The sequence below is a fragment of the Macaca thibetana genome, chromosome 15 (genome assembly GCF_024542745.1).
Source record: "Macaca thibetana thibetana isolate TM-01 chromosome 15, ASM2454274v1, whole genome shotgun sequence".
NCBI lineage: Eukaryota > Metazoa > Chordata > Mammalia > Primates > Cercopithecidae > Macaca > Macaca thibetana.
In genome coordinates this window covers 95,503,668-95,517,228 of record NC_065592.1, presented here as the reverse complement: position 1 = coordinate 95,517,228, position 13,561 = coordinate 95,503,668, and the positions used below count along the sequence as shown (strand labels likewise).

General features: G+C 37.6%; 2 protein-coding genes across 4 annotated transcripts in view; one reads left to right on the top strand and one right to left on the bottom strand.

The window, feature by feature from the left end:
* Window positions 1-6,682, top strand: part of FRMD3 (FERM domain containing 3) — a 293,473-nt gene extending 286,791 nt beyond the window's left edge. For 2 of the 3 annotated variants that reach the window (XM_050761398.1, XM_050761401.1), the window contains one exon: window positions 1,159-5,043. In XM_050761398.1, coding sequence (XP_050617355.1) covers window positions 1,159-1,757 — 599 coding nt within the window. In that variant the 3' untranslated portion in view covers window positions 1,758-5,043. Of the gene's footprint in view, window positions 1-1,158; window positions 5,044-6,458 lie in introns of those variants that run through there. The other variant, XM_050761399.1, reaches the window with a different exon arrangement.
* Window positions 1-13,561, bottom strand: part of IDNK (IDNK gluconokinase) — an 865,727-nt gene that overhangs the window by 398,296 nt on the left and 453,870 nt on the right. The window lies entirely within an intron of this gene.

Here is a 13,561-nt window from a genome sequence, read left to right as displayed (position 1 = left end):
ATTTGGACTTCTCAGTGCTATCAGACTAGAGCTATCATGAAATATCTGTTGATTTTTGTATGACAAAACCAGTAAGTCATGCCTGTACACCTTGAAGAGAGAAAAATCACGTAACAGATTCGTTAAAATCTGGTTTATGGTTCCCTAAATGCACCTGGCTGCCATTTTGGTTGTATGGTACATCCGTCCTGGAGGACACTTCTTTGATGCTAACTTTATTTCCCACTATGAATCTAAGATTCAAATTTGGCAGAGTTAGCCCTAGGTCTGACCATAGGTAACTTGATTTCCCATCAGTAAAATGAGGCATTGATAAATACCTCTCTCTCAATAAACATAAAAAAAGTTCTTACCCTTTGATTAAGCAATTTCCCTTCTGGCATCTATCTATAGCAAATGAACCAAAACAAGAAGAGAAAAAAAGCTTTGTATGTAAGGATGTCTCTTATAGCATTTTCTCTTTACAACTGCAAAGCAATCTAAATGTTTGACAATAGGCAACTAATTTATTGCATAACTAAATAAAAAATGTGTCATCTTTTATAAATAATACCAATGGGAATTTGTTTAAACATAGAAAATGTTTATGTTAAAAATTTAAATGCAAGAAGCATGATTTAAGCTTGGGTATAAAATATGATTGCAAATATATAAAACTAGAACACAAAATTGTGTCTAGAATGAAGACTAGAAAACAACACATCAGAAAAATAAAGAGATGGTCATTGAATGACACATTCTGTGGTTTTACTATGATATTATATTGGGTGATAGTGTTGACCTCTAAAAAAATCACTGCTCATAATTATAATCGTGATTTATTGTCATTTTATTCAAGCAAACATGACCAAAGTTGGAGGTTTGCAGATCAAAATTGCACACCTAAATGTTGTAAATATTGCCAACCCTTTGAGAAGTGTTGGTTAGTTTAAGTTTAGCATGTTGACCTTTGAATTTATGGTACAGGGTCTTTTACTATAATAGGACTTTGTTAAAAGTTAGGATATCACGGAATAATTTCATAGATTGCTTGAATCCCATTAGTTGTTTTTTTTGTTTGTTTGGTTTTTTTTGTTTTTTTTTTTTCTGTTTCTTCCTGCAGATTTTTGTGGGAAAATCTGAAATTTTAAATTTAGAAAAAAAAATATCTCTTTACAGGTGTTCCATTGCCTAAAGAGGACAACATTTCTGCTCCCTTGATCTCCAGCTCCCCAGTGAAGGCAGCCCGGGAGTATGAAGATCCCCCTAGTGAAGAGGAAGATAAAATAAAAGAAGAACCTTTAACCATCTCTGAACTAGTGTACAACCCAAGTGCCAGCCTGCTCCCCACTCCTGTGGACGACGATGAGATTGACATGCTCTTTGACTGTCCTTCCAGGCTTGAGTTGGAAAGAGAAGACACAGATTCATTTGAGGATCTGGAAGCGGATGAAAACGCCTTTCTGATTGCTGAAGAAGAGGAGCTGAAGGAGGCTCGCCGTGCTTTGTCGTGGAGCTATGACATTCTGACTGGCCATATTCGGGTGAACCCACTGGTCAAGAGTTTTTCCAGGCTCCTTGTGGTGGGCCTGGGACTGCTGCTCTTTGTATTTCCCCTGCTCCTCCTCCTTTTGGAGTCAGGTATTGATCTCTCCTTCTTATGCGAAATCCGCCAGACACCAGAGTTTGAGCAGTTTCACTATGAATACTACTGTCCCCTCAAGGAGTGGGTGGCTGGGAAAGTCCACCTCATCCTCTACATGCTGGGTTGCTCATGAAGTTAATCTCTCACATGACTAAGGGCTATATTCAATGCTAGTGATTTTTTTTTTCAGCAAATGCCTGGTTCTGAAGGGTCACGGGGCTGTCAACAGGTGTTCCTTACTCATAATTGATTATTCAAACCTTTAAGTTCGCTTTCCATAATTCACTACACTTAAATACGTTTAAATCAAATACAGTTATTTTAGTTACAGGTTAGGAAGATGGTCTTTAAATAACCAAAAATATGTTTATTTTTTATTATATTGTAGACGTACCCTTTATCTATTATATCATAATACATGATACATCGGACTGAATTAGATTTTCCAGTTTCTAATAGTTGGCACCATTATAAGCTATAAGGTTCAGAATCAGAATTTTAGTGAAAACCCAAGAGAAAGTTGTTGAATATAATCCTTAGTGAAAACAGTGTCCTCTAACCAATGCCTATACAACTAAATTTATGCTGGGTTTTTGGTTTTGTTTTTTTAAAAATATTTTTATGTGTTCAAACTATTTTGGTAAATTTTTAGCAAAAAAAAAAAAAAAAAAAAAAAGAAGCCTCCTGGAGTTATTTACATGTATAGATTGTAAGACTAATGCACAAATGGTATATCAGAAATTTTTTAATGTTTTGGCGCTACTTTGTTTTTAAAAATATTTTTGGCTGAACAATACCATAATTTGTTATGATCTGCATATGAGATAGAAAATGGGTAGAAAGACACTATAGTAAGTAAGCTGCTAAAACAGAGGATGGAACTGGAGGATGTAGAAACTGAGAGCATCAAGTGGACATAGGGTGGTCCATTTTTCAAAGTATTTGGACAAGAGGACTTGTTATTTTCATTTGTATTCTGTCCATATATTTTGGCTGGAGAAGCAGATGTTTTAAAAAGAAAGTGAGAGTTTAAAGGAGAAAAGGTAAAAGATGTGCTAGTCAGTTGCATATCAGTGTACATTAACCCAAGAGTGAAGGCAATTAGTAACTGGAGAAAAGGAAAGTGGCAAAAATGAGTTCTGGTGAGGCTGGCAGGCAAATGGTGGCAGGCGAGTGGTCTATTTTATGAAAGTGATGGTGATGCCAACGTTCGATGATGTGAAGAGCAGTGCACTCGCTGTCCGAGTTAACATGAACATGTTTAAGTGGATTTAAATACAAGTGGAGAAACTTTAAGGTAAATATTTTGATCCCTCATGCCATTTGTTGTGATTCTGTAGAAGAAACTTCAAAAGTGTGTTTGTATGTGAGTGTGCATGTGCATGTGTGTGTGTGTGAGAGAGAGAGAATGAATGGCTTTTTGATACATGTCCATGATCATCCTTCGTGGTAGTCATTATACTCCTTTCCTTTCCTAGTTGTTTTAAAATCTGACTTCCATAGAGAAACTGGAGAGGCCTCATGAGATAACATACGAATTCAGCCTGGGTAAAGTAGTGACATGACCCTAACCAGACTGTAGAGGGGACCAATGCTCTAGTACCTTCCTTGATACCATTAAATCCACGATGGAGAGGATTTAATGCAACAATTTAATGGTATCAAGGAAGGTACTAGAGCATTGTACCATCAGCAAGGTACTGATGCCTTACCATGCAGACTACCTACTGATACTGTGTTATGTTGGAGAAAGGTAAGAGTCTAGAGCTTATGCCATGGAGCATAGAGCTTCTCCGTGGATTGAAAACATTCCACTGCCTTAATGTACAAAGATACAGGGCCCACTTGTAATCACTCTCTGTAACTAATGACACTCCACCCCTATCATTAGCATGATTTCTAAATTGGGCATTCCATTTCCACTCCCTCAGTGGAGCTCTGAGTGTTTCACTGGACATTGAATTTTGGAAATAAGTTTTGAAACTCAGTTCGTGAAGCCTGCAGTTGAGCAAATGACAATATATATTTGCCGTTAAGTTTGAAGGGTTTCCTTTCCTATATGCTTTCAGTGATTTATTTTGCTTTTTAATAAAGATTGTTTACTACCTGAAATTTGATACTGATTTAGAAATACATTTTCTGTGATTGGAATCCTCAACAGTTTATTTTGGAAGCTTGCAGATGGCGAGCTTTGAAATTGAAATTTGTGTTTTTCTCCTTCTTTTCTCATACGATTTCTAAGTCATCCTTTCTGACATCAGGCAACTTCAGTGTAGTCTGCACAAAATAAGTCCCCTTCTGATCAGGCGTCATATAATTTTCTCTAAAGTTCTGACTATGACAAATCATCTGGCCCTCAATCTTTCAAAATAATATTATATAATATTTTTTAAATTATGGAAATAATATATTTTCCATTGTAAAATACTTGAAAAATATGATAGGATAAATATCACATGTAATCCAACCATGCAGATTTATATTAAGGAGTAATAAATATATTATTTTAACATTCCCAGCTAACATCTCTTTTCTCTTAGGTGGAAACTTCATTGTTGAATAGAAATGTTTCTAAGTGAAGAATTTGACAGGATAGGGTCTGCTGAATTTAAACAGCCATCAAAAGTTAAACCGGAATCTTGAAATGCCATTTGCTCAGCATAGAATCAGAGCCTTTTAAAAACATCCATTTAAGTTTTGTTAGAAGATAGTCACCAGTTGCCTGAATTGAATGAGGAAAAGACTGCTTCCGGAGATAGACAGTATATTATAGAGTGAGATACAGAGTTTAAAGCAAGTGTGTGAGTATATGTATATTCCATATTATCAGTATATGTGTTTATATATGAATCTGTATATATGTGTGTCTTTGAGTGGACATAACATATATGCCTTTCTTGCATAATTGTGCTTATTTTGCCCTAATTGAGGAATTTGTGACATATTATTGGTTCTTTTCCCTGTCAGATACTATGGTGGGTAAAACCCATAGCCTGAAAGGGTTAAATTTTTCACAAATGCCACTGTGTGTACATTTGTGGATATAAATAAATATATATAATACACACACACTTATATGGCAAATACATATACACACACAATCTTGCCTTTAGTGCTAATGCAAGTTGGATCATGAAAACAATGTAGGTAAAGTATGTATTTGTCTGTGCTTGAAAAATATTGTAAAATGTTATGTATTTGGAATATATTTTGTGGTTTGTCTAATATTTATAAACACAACTCGGGGTGAATTCACAATGAGTTTATTTCATTGAAATACTAGAGATATGGGGGCCATGTTACTGTGATTGGAGCCTTACCTTTGTATGGTGAAATCTGCATTTCTATGTCAACATCCAGATTGTTTTATATGTTAATATGGTGGCAGGAATCCCTAATAAAAATACTCTGGGGTAAAATTTTTTGCAATCATTCAGTTTTATTTAAAGTAAAATTGTATAGTCAGGTTGTTGGAAACTATAAAAGGATTCCCTCTAAGACCATGAAATGAGGTCAACATATAATGGTGATAGTATTAAAAAAATCCCAGGTAGTGGATTAGATTAACCCTTTGCAGAAGTCATCCAGGCCCAAAGCAGGAATACTAGCACTGAAAATGTGCTCAAACATAAAAGAAACCTTGATCTAATTAATGATATTAAGTTAACCAGAGAAATAGAAAAGCACAGAAAAAATAGAAGAGGGGTATTCTGACTGACAGATAGGAGCATGGATTTCAGAGTGCTAGAAAATCATATGTTATCACCATTGGCCAGAAAAGGGTGCCTTCCTGCGCCAGAGAGAGCTGCATGAGACTCAACTCTGTTATTTCACTTGCCATTAAACTTCTCTATCTGTTCATGCACTCTGGAAGAATCTCATGATTCCACTTCTTTTTATTTTTTATTTTTATGTTTTGAGATGGAGTTTTGCTCTTGTTGCCTAGGCTGGAGTGCAATGGCGCGATCCCGGCTCACTGCAACCTCCTCCTCCCGGGTTCGAGCGATTCTCCTGCCTCAGCTTCCCAAGTAGCTGGAATTACAGGCATGCACCGCCACATCCAGCCAATTTTTTGTATTTTCAGTAGAGGTGGGGTTCCTCCATGTTGGTCAGGCTGGTCATGATTCCACTTCTAGCCTCCCCTCTGCCCAGCGTAGCCTTGACAGGTCTTCTACTTAGGTTTGGCGCAAAGCTAACAACTCCATACCTGATAATTAAACCAAAAGGTGTTACTTGGAGTGAAACAAAAGGGGTGGGGGAGTTCTCTTAATTGTAGGAATACAATAGAAGTCAAGCAGAATTGGCCCTTAGCTATGGTGGCCTCATGCCTTATGCAGGAGTCCTTAGAAGTACAGGCTGTAGATGACAGGCAAGAAAAGGAATTCAGTGATTAGCATTCACATGTGAGGTAGCTTATGGACCTATAGTTCTGACTCCAGTATCTCAAGCCAGTGCCTTTGTTTGGGTTAGCATCTGTTGACCCAAAAGGCTCACACAAAATGGCGCTTGGCCACTTACTCATTGAGCAGTTCATTGAACTGCTGACCCAATGTCACACCTGGAGGAAACTCTTGCTTTATTCCTACATTTTCTCCTTAGCCAAAGAGAGGAAGACTCTCCTACCAACATTCCCACCCTGGAGAAAAAGTACTGGGGAGAGGCTTCCACCCCTGGGGTGACTTCTGGGATGGTTGTGGTTGATGGGGCTTGAGTCCCTCTGGGCCATTCTCTACAGGGTGGAGACAATGTGCTGAAGGTCTCTGCTTACTTGTCCTCCTGCTTCTTTTCTCTCTCCCTCTCTCCTTTTCTCTTGGACCTGCATTTGGGCCTCCAGTCTCCATGCAGTAAACAGACCCAGCAGAAACTGCCCGTGGTGAGCTCAGCCAAGACTCGGCTCTCCATGTTCCAGCATCCATCTGTGACTGGGTGGGTAAGTTCGGTGGGCCCCACCCAGTGGGCTCAGCAGCCGTCACTTCAGAGAAGAAGAAAGGAACCTTGCTTAGGCCTCAGATCCCAGCTGTGCTCTCCAATCCATTAATAAAGCTGCTTTTAACCCTCTCCTGGCCATTGTATCTATTATCTACTAGGAACTGGGGTGGTGCAGGGATGGTGGTGAATATTTTGGATCTCTGCAACCTCCAATGTTACAAGCAAGGAGACAGTGGAGAAGGATGCTGCTGGCTGAACCTCAGGCATCAGGGGATGGTCTGCCACTGACATCAGCCCTGACAGTTCTTGCCAATGGGTGAGAGAGCTTATCAGTTATTATTAGTAAAGAACAGAAGGTTGGTTGGAATCACACATCCCTATTCTTTACCTTTAGCTGATACTTATTCCAAATATCTCTCTGGAAAGGGAACTGAGGCCATTTTCATTGTTATAAAGGAAAACTGTTAGTAGGACAAATGTATGCTGTGTTTGGGTACCAAGTACTGAAACATGGCTTGCAAATTCTAGCAGCTTCTCCGGAAAACACCCATTGCCTGGTTCCTCTCACCCACAGACTTATGATTATGATCATTGTCTTTCCAAGGAGACCACCCTTCAAGGGTGAGAACACACAAACTAACATTAGTTTCTACTTCCCTTGGCAGCTACATTCTTCATAAGTTAGGAAGTTTGTGTTCTGATTTAAGCATCAGTCTTCTTAGAATTTCCTTGGTGTGAATCAACTCCCTTCCTCTCCTCAATCAGCCTGAGTTTCCTGACACACTGATTTTCTGGTTCTGCCAGGTTGTGAACCAGACCCTGAAGGCAGGGGGGCCACATAAAGGCACTGCTCCCAGCTCATAGGGTTACCATATAATTTATCATTCAAACCTGAACTCTTTTGGGAGTAAAAGGGGATGGTTTTAATGGCGATGTCATAGCAACAGGTGTTAACTAGGACTGTTCCAGGCACTTGACCTGTAAGACTTTGCCTGATTGACTAGATACCTTCTCTCAACAACTCCTCTAGTATGTTTCTCTATAGTGTTGACAAAATAAAATAGGGAAGAATTGTTGCTCTACAGTTGTTCTACTTCCCATCAAGAGTCAGATTAAAATTTACCAAAATTCATGACATTGTGTTTTGATATGAGATTATAAATTACAGAGAAGAGTACTTTGTGTGAACCTTCTGGCGTTAATGCTACATACTCAATTTGGGTTTTGTTGTTGTTGTTGTTTTTGTTTGTTTGTTTTTTGAGACAGAGTCTCGCTCTGTTCTCCAGACTGGAGTGCATTGGTATGATCTTGGCTAACTGCAACCTCTGCCTCCCAGGTTCAAGCGATTCTCATGCCTCAGCCTCCTCAGTAGCTAGGATTACAGGCACATGCCACCATGCCCAGCTAATTTTAGTATTTTTAGTAGACCAGGATTTCACCATGCTGGCCAGGATGATCTCGAACTCCTGACCTCAAGTGAGCCACCCACTTTGGCCTCTCAAAGTGCTGGGATTATAGGCATGAGCCACTGCACCCAGACTCAATTTGTTTACAATTAATAATACTTAATTTCTTGTTTAATGTGAGGTAGGAAGACAGAATAATCTCAATGCTATTTTTACATTCATACTGCTGAATTTAGCATTTATGATCTGTGCATACAGAACACTAATGAGCAGCTTAACTATGAGCAACTGACTTACACTAAATACACTGAAGACTTAGTTTCACAGAAAGTCAACTTGATCATCTATAATGAGAAGTGTCAGTCTTCTGGGCATTTGTTTAAAGCCAAATGTTCCATGCACACTCTTCCCAGAACATAAACTGTAATGTGAACCAAATACGATCAATGAGTGCAAGGAATCACAACTAAAAAGCTGCCTTTCAGAAAGTCTGCCCCAACGGGTCAGATGTTCCCACATCTCTGCCTGTCTCAAGAGGCCTGGAGATACATTGTACACATTTCACTCCAAATCCCCCACTTCTGCAAATTTCTTATGGCAGAGGCTGGCAGCTAATCATCAAAACTATTTCCTCTTCTTCCTGCCATAAGATTAGACTACATTTCCAAGTTCTCCCCCACCCTATTTAGTTCGATATGGCTATATCCCTGAGTCTTGGCCAATAGAATTTGGTAAGTAATTTTATTGCCTCCAAGCCTTTAGCTAGTTGTCAGCCTCCATCTGTCACTAAATGTCAACACTTGTAGTGACCTTTAAGCTCCCAGTTGAGGATGTCAGAGCTGCCAGAAACTTAGAACCTTGAATGACTTTGTGGAGCAGAGCACTTCCTTATCTTAGTCCATTTTATGTTGCTATAACAGAATACCTGAGAGTGGGTAATGTATACAGAACAGAAATTTATTGGCTCATGGTTCTGGAGGCTGAACTCAGCAAACTGAATCCAGAAACATGTGGGAAGGATTATATACCGTGATCAAGTGGGAAGTTCAATATTGAGGGGACACATCTGTTGAGGGCCTTCTTGCTGCATCACAGCATGGTTGAAGGCATCACACAGATGAGAGACAGAGAAGGGAACAGGGACCAAATCATCCTTTTATCAGGAAACCACTCCTTTGATAACAACATGAATATATTCCGGAGAACAGAGCCCTCAGGACCAAATCAGCTTTTAAAGGTCCCACCTCTCAATTTTGTTACATTAGGGATTAAGAGAATAGAAAAACAATGGGTAAAATCTATAAAACCAAAAGTTTGTTCTTTAAAGTGAAAAATGTCAATGAAATGAACAAGCCTTTAGCTAGATTAACTAAGGTAAAAAGAGAGTATTAAACTTACTAAAACCAGAAATGAAATAGAGAATGCCATTATAGACCTTCCAGAAATAAAAAGGAATATAAGGAAACATGATGAAAAGTTGTATATTAACAATTTATCTAACCTAGACAAAACAGAAAAACTTCTTGAGGGACACAAACTAAACTAACTTACAAAGAGATGGAAAACTGCAATAGATCTAGAACAAGTAAAAGATTGAATTAGTAATAACAAAATTATTTCTTCAGCGAAAAGTGCGGGTGATGATAGCTACACTGGTGAATTATACCAAACTTTTAAAAAACAAACAGCACTTCGCAAACTGCCAAAAACAGAAGGGAGGGGGCAATTCCCTGTGCTCTGAGGTCAGTATCACTCTGATGCCAAAACCTAAGATATTACAAGAAAACAAAAGTGCAGACCAATGTATCCTGTGACTATAGATGAAAAAAATCCCTAAGAAAAAAATTATAATTGAACTAAATCCAGCAACATATGGGAAGGATTATATACCTTGATCAAGTGGGATTTATCCCAGGAATGCAAGGCTGTTTAACACATGAAAGTCAATCAGTGAAATATACCATGTTAGTAGAATAAAGGACAAAAATTGCATGATCCTCTCAATAGATGTGGAGAATGCACTTGACAAAATCCAACACTCTTTCACAATTAAAAAAAACAATAAACTATGAATAGAAAAAAAATCCTCAATCTAGTAAAGACTCTGAAAACTCCACAGTGATCATACTTGAATTAACTGAGCAAGAGACCTAGCAAGACTTAGGGCAGGAGTGACAGTTTATTTAAAAGCTTTACAGCAGGAATGACAGGAAGTAAAGTACACTTGGAAGACGGCCCAGCCGGGGACTTGCGAGATCAAGTGCACTGTTTGACATTTTGACTTGGGGTTTTATACATTGGTGTGCTTCTGGGGTCTTGCATTACTTCTCCCCTGATTCTTCCCTTGGGCTGAGCTATCTGCATGCACAGTGTGGCTGCATGTGCAGTGTGTTTACTGAAATTGCACGCATGTTCACTTGAGGCATTCCCTTACCAGTTTCTAGAGGAAGGTCATGTACCCGTTAAACTCCACCATTTTGTCTCTTATTGTGCATGATTGAGCCCTCTTGCCCAACTCCTGAGATCTTTTTAGGAAGCTGCTGATCGCCAGTTTCAGGTTTTTCTATCTATTGGGAAATTGTCTTTCCCTAGTGCTGGCTGTGACCGATTATTTTAGAAAGACAGTAAGAACCGCCTGACCGTCACCTGATGTTTGCTTGACATTCCTGGTGTCTCCTGCCCTGTTCGTGTCTGACTAGCTGCTGACTGTAACGAGACTTGTACATTGTGAACAACAAAACTTCACTGAAAAAAAGAAGACCTAAACAAATGAAAAGACATCACCTGTTCATGGATGGAAAACTGAATATTGTTAAGATAGCAATACTCCTGAAATTGATTTTCAGATTCAAGGCAATCCCTCGCAGATGTCAGCTTCCTGTTTTGTAGAAATTGACAAACTGGTCCTAAAATTTTATATGGAAATGCAAAAGTTCCAGACTAACCAAAATAATCTTGAAAAAGAACAAAGTTGAAGGACTTGCACTTCCCAATTTCAGAACCTAATGCAAAGCTGCAGTAATCATGACAGTGTGGTACCAACATCAGGATAGACATAAACATCCATAAAATAAAACTGAGAGTCCAGAAATAAAACTATGCATTTGTGAGCAATTGATAGTGAACAAGATGCCAAGACAATTCTAAGGGGAAAGAATAGTCTTTTCAAAAACTGGTATCTACGAGCAAAATCATAAAGTTGGACCAATTTCTCACACTGTATACACAAATTAACAAAATAAATTATAGACCTTGTGTGTAATAAAATTTCAAAACTTTTAGACGAAGCATAAGATTAGATCTTTATAACCTTTGATTAGAGAGGATGGTTTCTAAGGACAGCAAAAGTACTAGTGACAAAATAAAAAATAGGTAAATTGGATAGTAATAGATAAATTAAAAAACATTTGTGCTTTAAAAGACACCATTGAGAAAAGTGAAAAGACAAAACACCAAAGGGATGAAAATATTTTAAAATTATATTTCCGATGAGGAATTTGTACCCATATTATAAAAAGAATACTTAAATAAAAAGTAGGCAAAGTTATCACAATAGACATTTTGGTAAAGGAAATATACAAATGGATGGTAAGCACACGAAAAGATGTCCAATATCATTAGTCATTAAAGAGATGCAAATCCGTGCCACAGTGAGATTCCACCTTACACCCACAAGAATGGCTATAATAAAAAGACAGGCCACAAAGTGTTGGTGAGGATGTGGAGAAATTGAAACCCTCATATATTCCTGGAAAAATATAAAATTGTACAGCTACTTTGGAAAACTGTTTGGCAGTTCTTCAAAAAGTTAAGCATAAGGTTACCATACAAGCCAGCAATTCCACTCTTAGGTATATACTCAAGAGAACAAAACATATATTTACACACAAAAATGGGTAATTTTCATAGCAGCACTTTTCATAATAGCACAAGAGAGGAAACAACCCATATGTCCATCAATTCATAAACTGGATAAACAAACGTGGTGTATCCATTCCACAAAAATGAATAAAGTATTGGTACATACTACACCATGGATGAACTTTGAAAACATTATGCTAAGTAAAAGAAGCCAAAAGCAAAAGGCCATCTATTGCATGATTTGATTTATATAAAATGTCCAGAATAGGCAAATCTATGCAGACAGGAAGTAGATTCCTGATTTCCATGGGTAGGGAGAATGAAGAATGACTGCTAATAAGTACAGAGTTTCTTTTTTGGGTGATAAATTTTTTTTAAGTTACGTAGTTGTGGATGGTCGCATGACTCTGTGAACAAACACCAATGAACTTTATGCATTATTTATGGCATGTTACTTATAGCTCAACAAAGCTGTTAGCAAAAATCGTATTTGTTGTAGTTCACTATGTATATTTTTTGACATATTTTATGAGGAGTACGAGTTGAGTAGCTTTATTATAACCAAGAGCCTTTCCATTTCTATTTGTCAGCAAGTTTTGTCAGTACTTAATTCTATCAAAATGAAAAACAGATAATGCTGAACCCAGTTTTATTTTAGCAATAAGTAATATTTGTCCATAAAGAGTAAATAATTTGATTTATACCATTGATATTTACTTCTAATACATTTTTATCTTGTATATTTGATAGTTACTTAAGCTATTATGAAGTAACTATTAATATTTTATCATGAACTATTAATATTTTAATAAAAACTATTAAAACAAAAATTTTGATTTTTTTGCACAAAATAATTGTGTGCATCATTATTAGTGCTTCTGTAAAAATGACAAAAGGCCAGAGTATAAAATTGCTGCCTAGGAGATACTGATATAAAGATAGAAGTAGCTGGCATATCTGGAACAGAAAGTCAGTGTAATATGATGGCTAAGAGCTCAGGGTCTTCAGCCAGATGGCCTCGGCTCCGGTCTCAGCTTTGTTGTTCTTCTTAGGTGTAACTTCAGGTAACTCATTTAATCTCTTGAATTCTTGACATCCTCATCTTCAAAATTATGTTTACAGCACTTACCTCAGAGCTGTTGTGGGATTTAAAAATAAGTTAGAATTTGCAAACCCCTTAGCAGAGTCTTGGACATGTAGTAACTGCTTGAGAAATGCTAGGAGTTAAGCGCATAATCTGGCACCTCCAGGTCATTCTAGACTCATGGTAACCCTTTCACTCTTTGAGGGCATCCTGTTCTACGGAAGCAATAGCGTCGTGGTGGCAATGCACAACAAAATTGGATTTGGAAGTTTTGAAAGATATAACAACAACGAGAATTTGCTTCTAAAAAAATCTATTTTTCTTCTACTTTTATTTATAAACAAAACATCTTGTTACCTATAACGTGGATATACATCCAAAATAGTAAGACATCAGAAAATAGAATACGTCAAAATTCCTTTCAGGAGGAAACTGTGTTTGTAAGAAAGAAATGTTTTTTACTAAATTGTTCGAAGTAGGGAGTATATTGCAAACGTATAGTCAAGTTACAAATGCAAGGTCTCCTGATTTCTTTCTCTACGTGACTTTCTTTTTTCTGGTCCTCTGTCCTGTGCTATTTATCTTTTGATAAATGTTCTATGTGGAAGTTGATTCTAAGAACCCTTGGCACAATAGCCTTGGCTACCCACATCCATT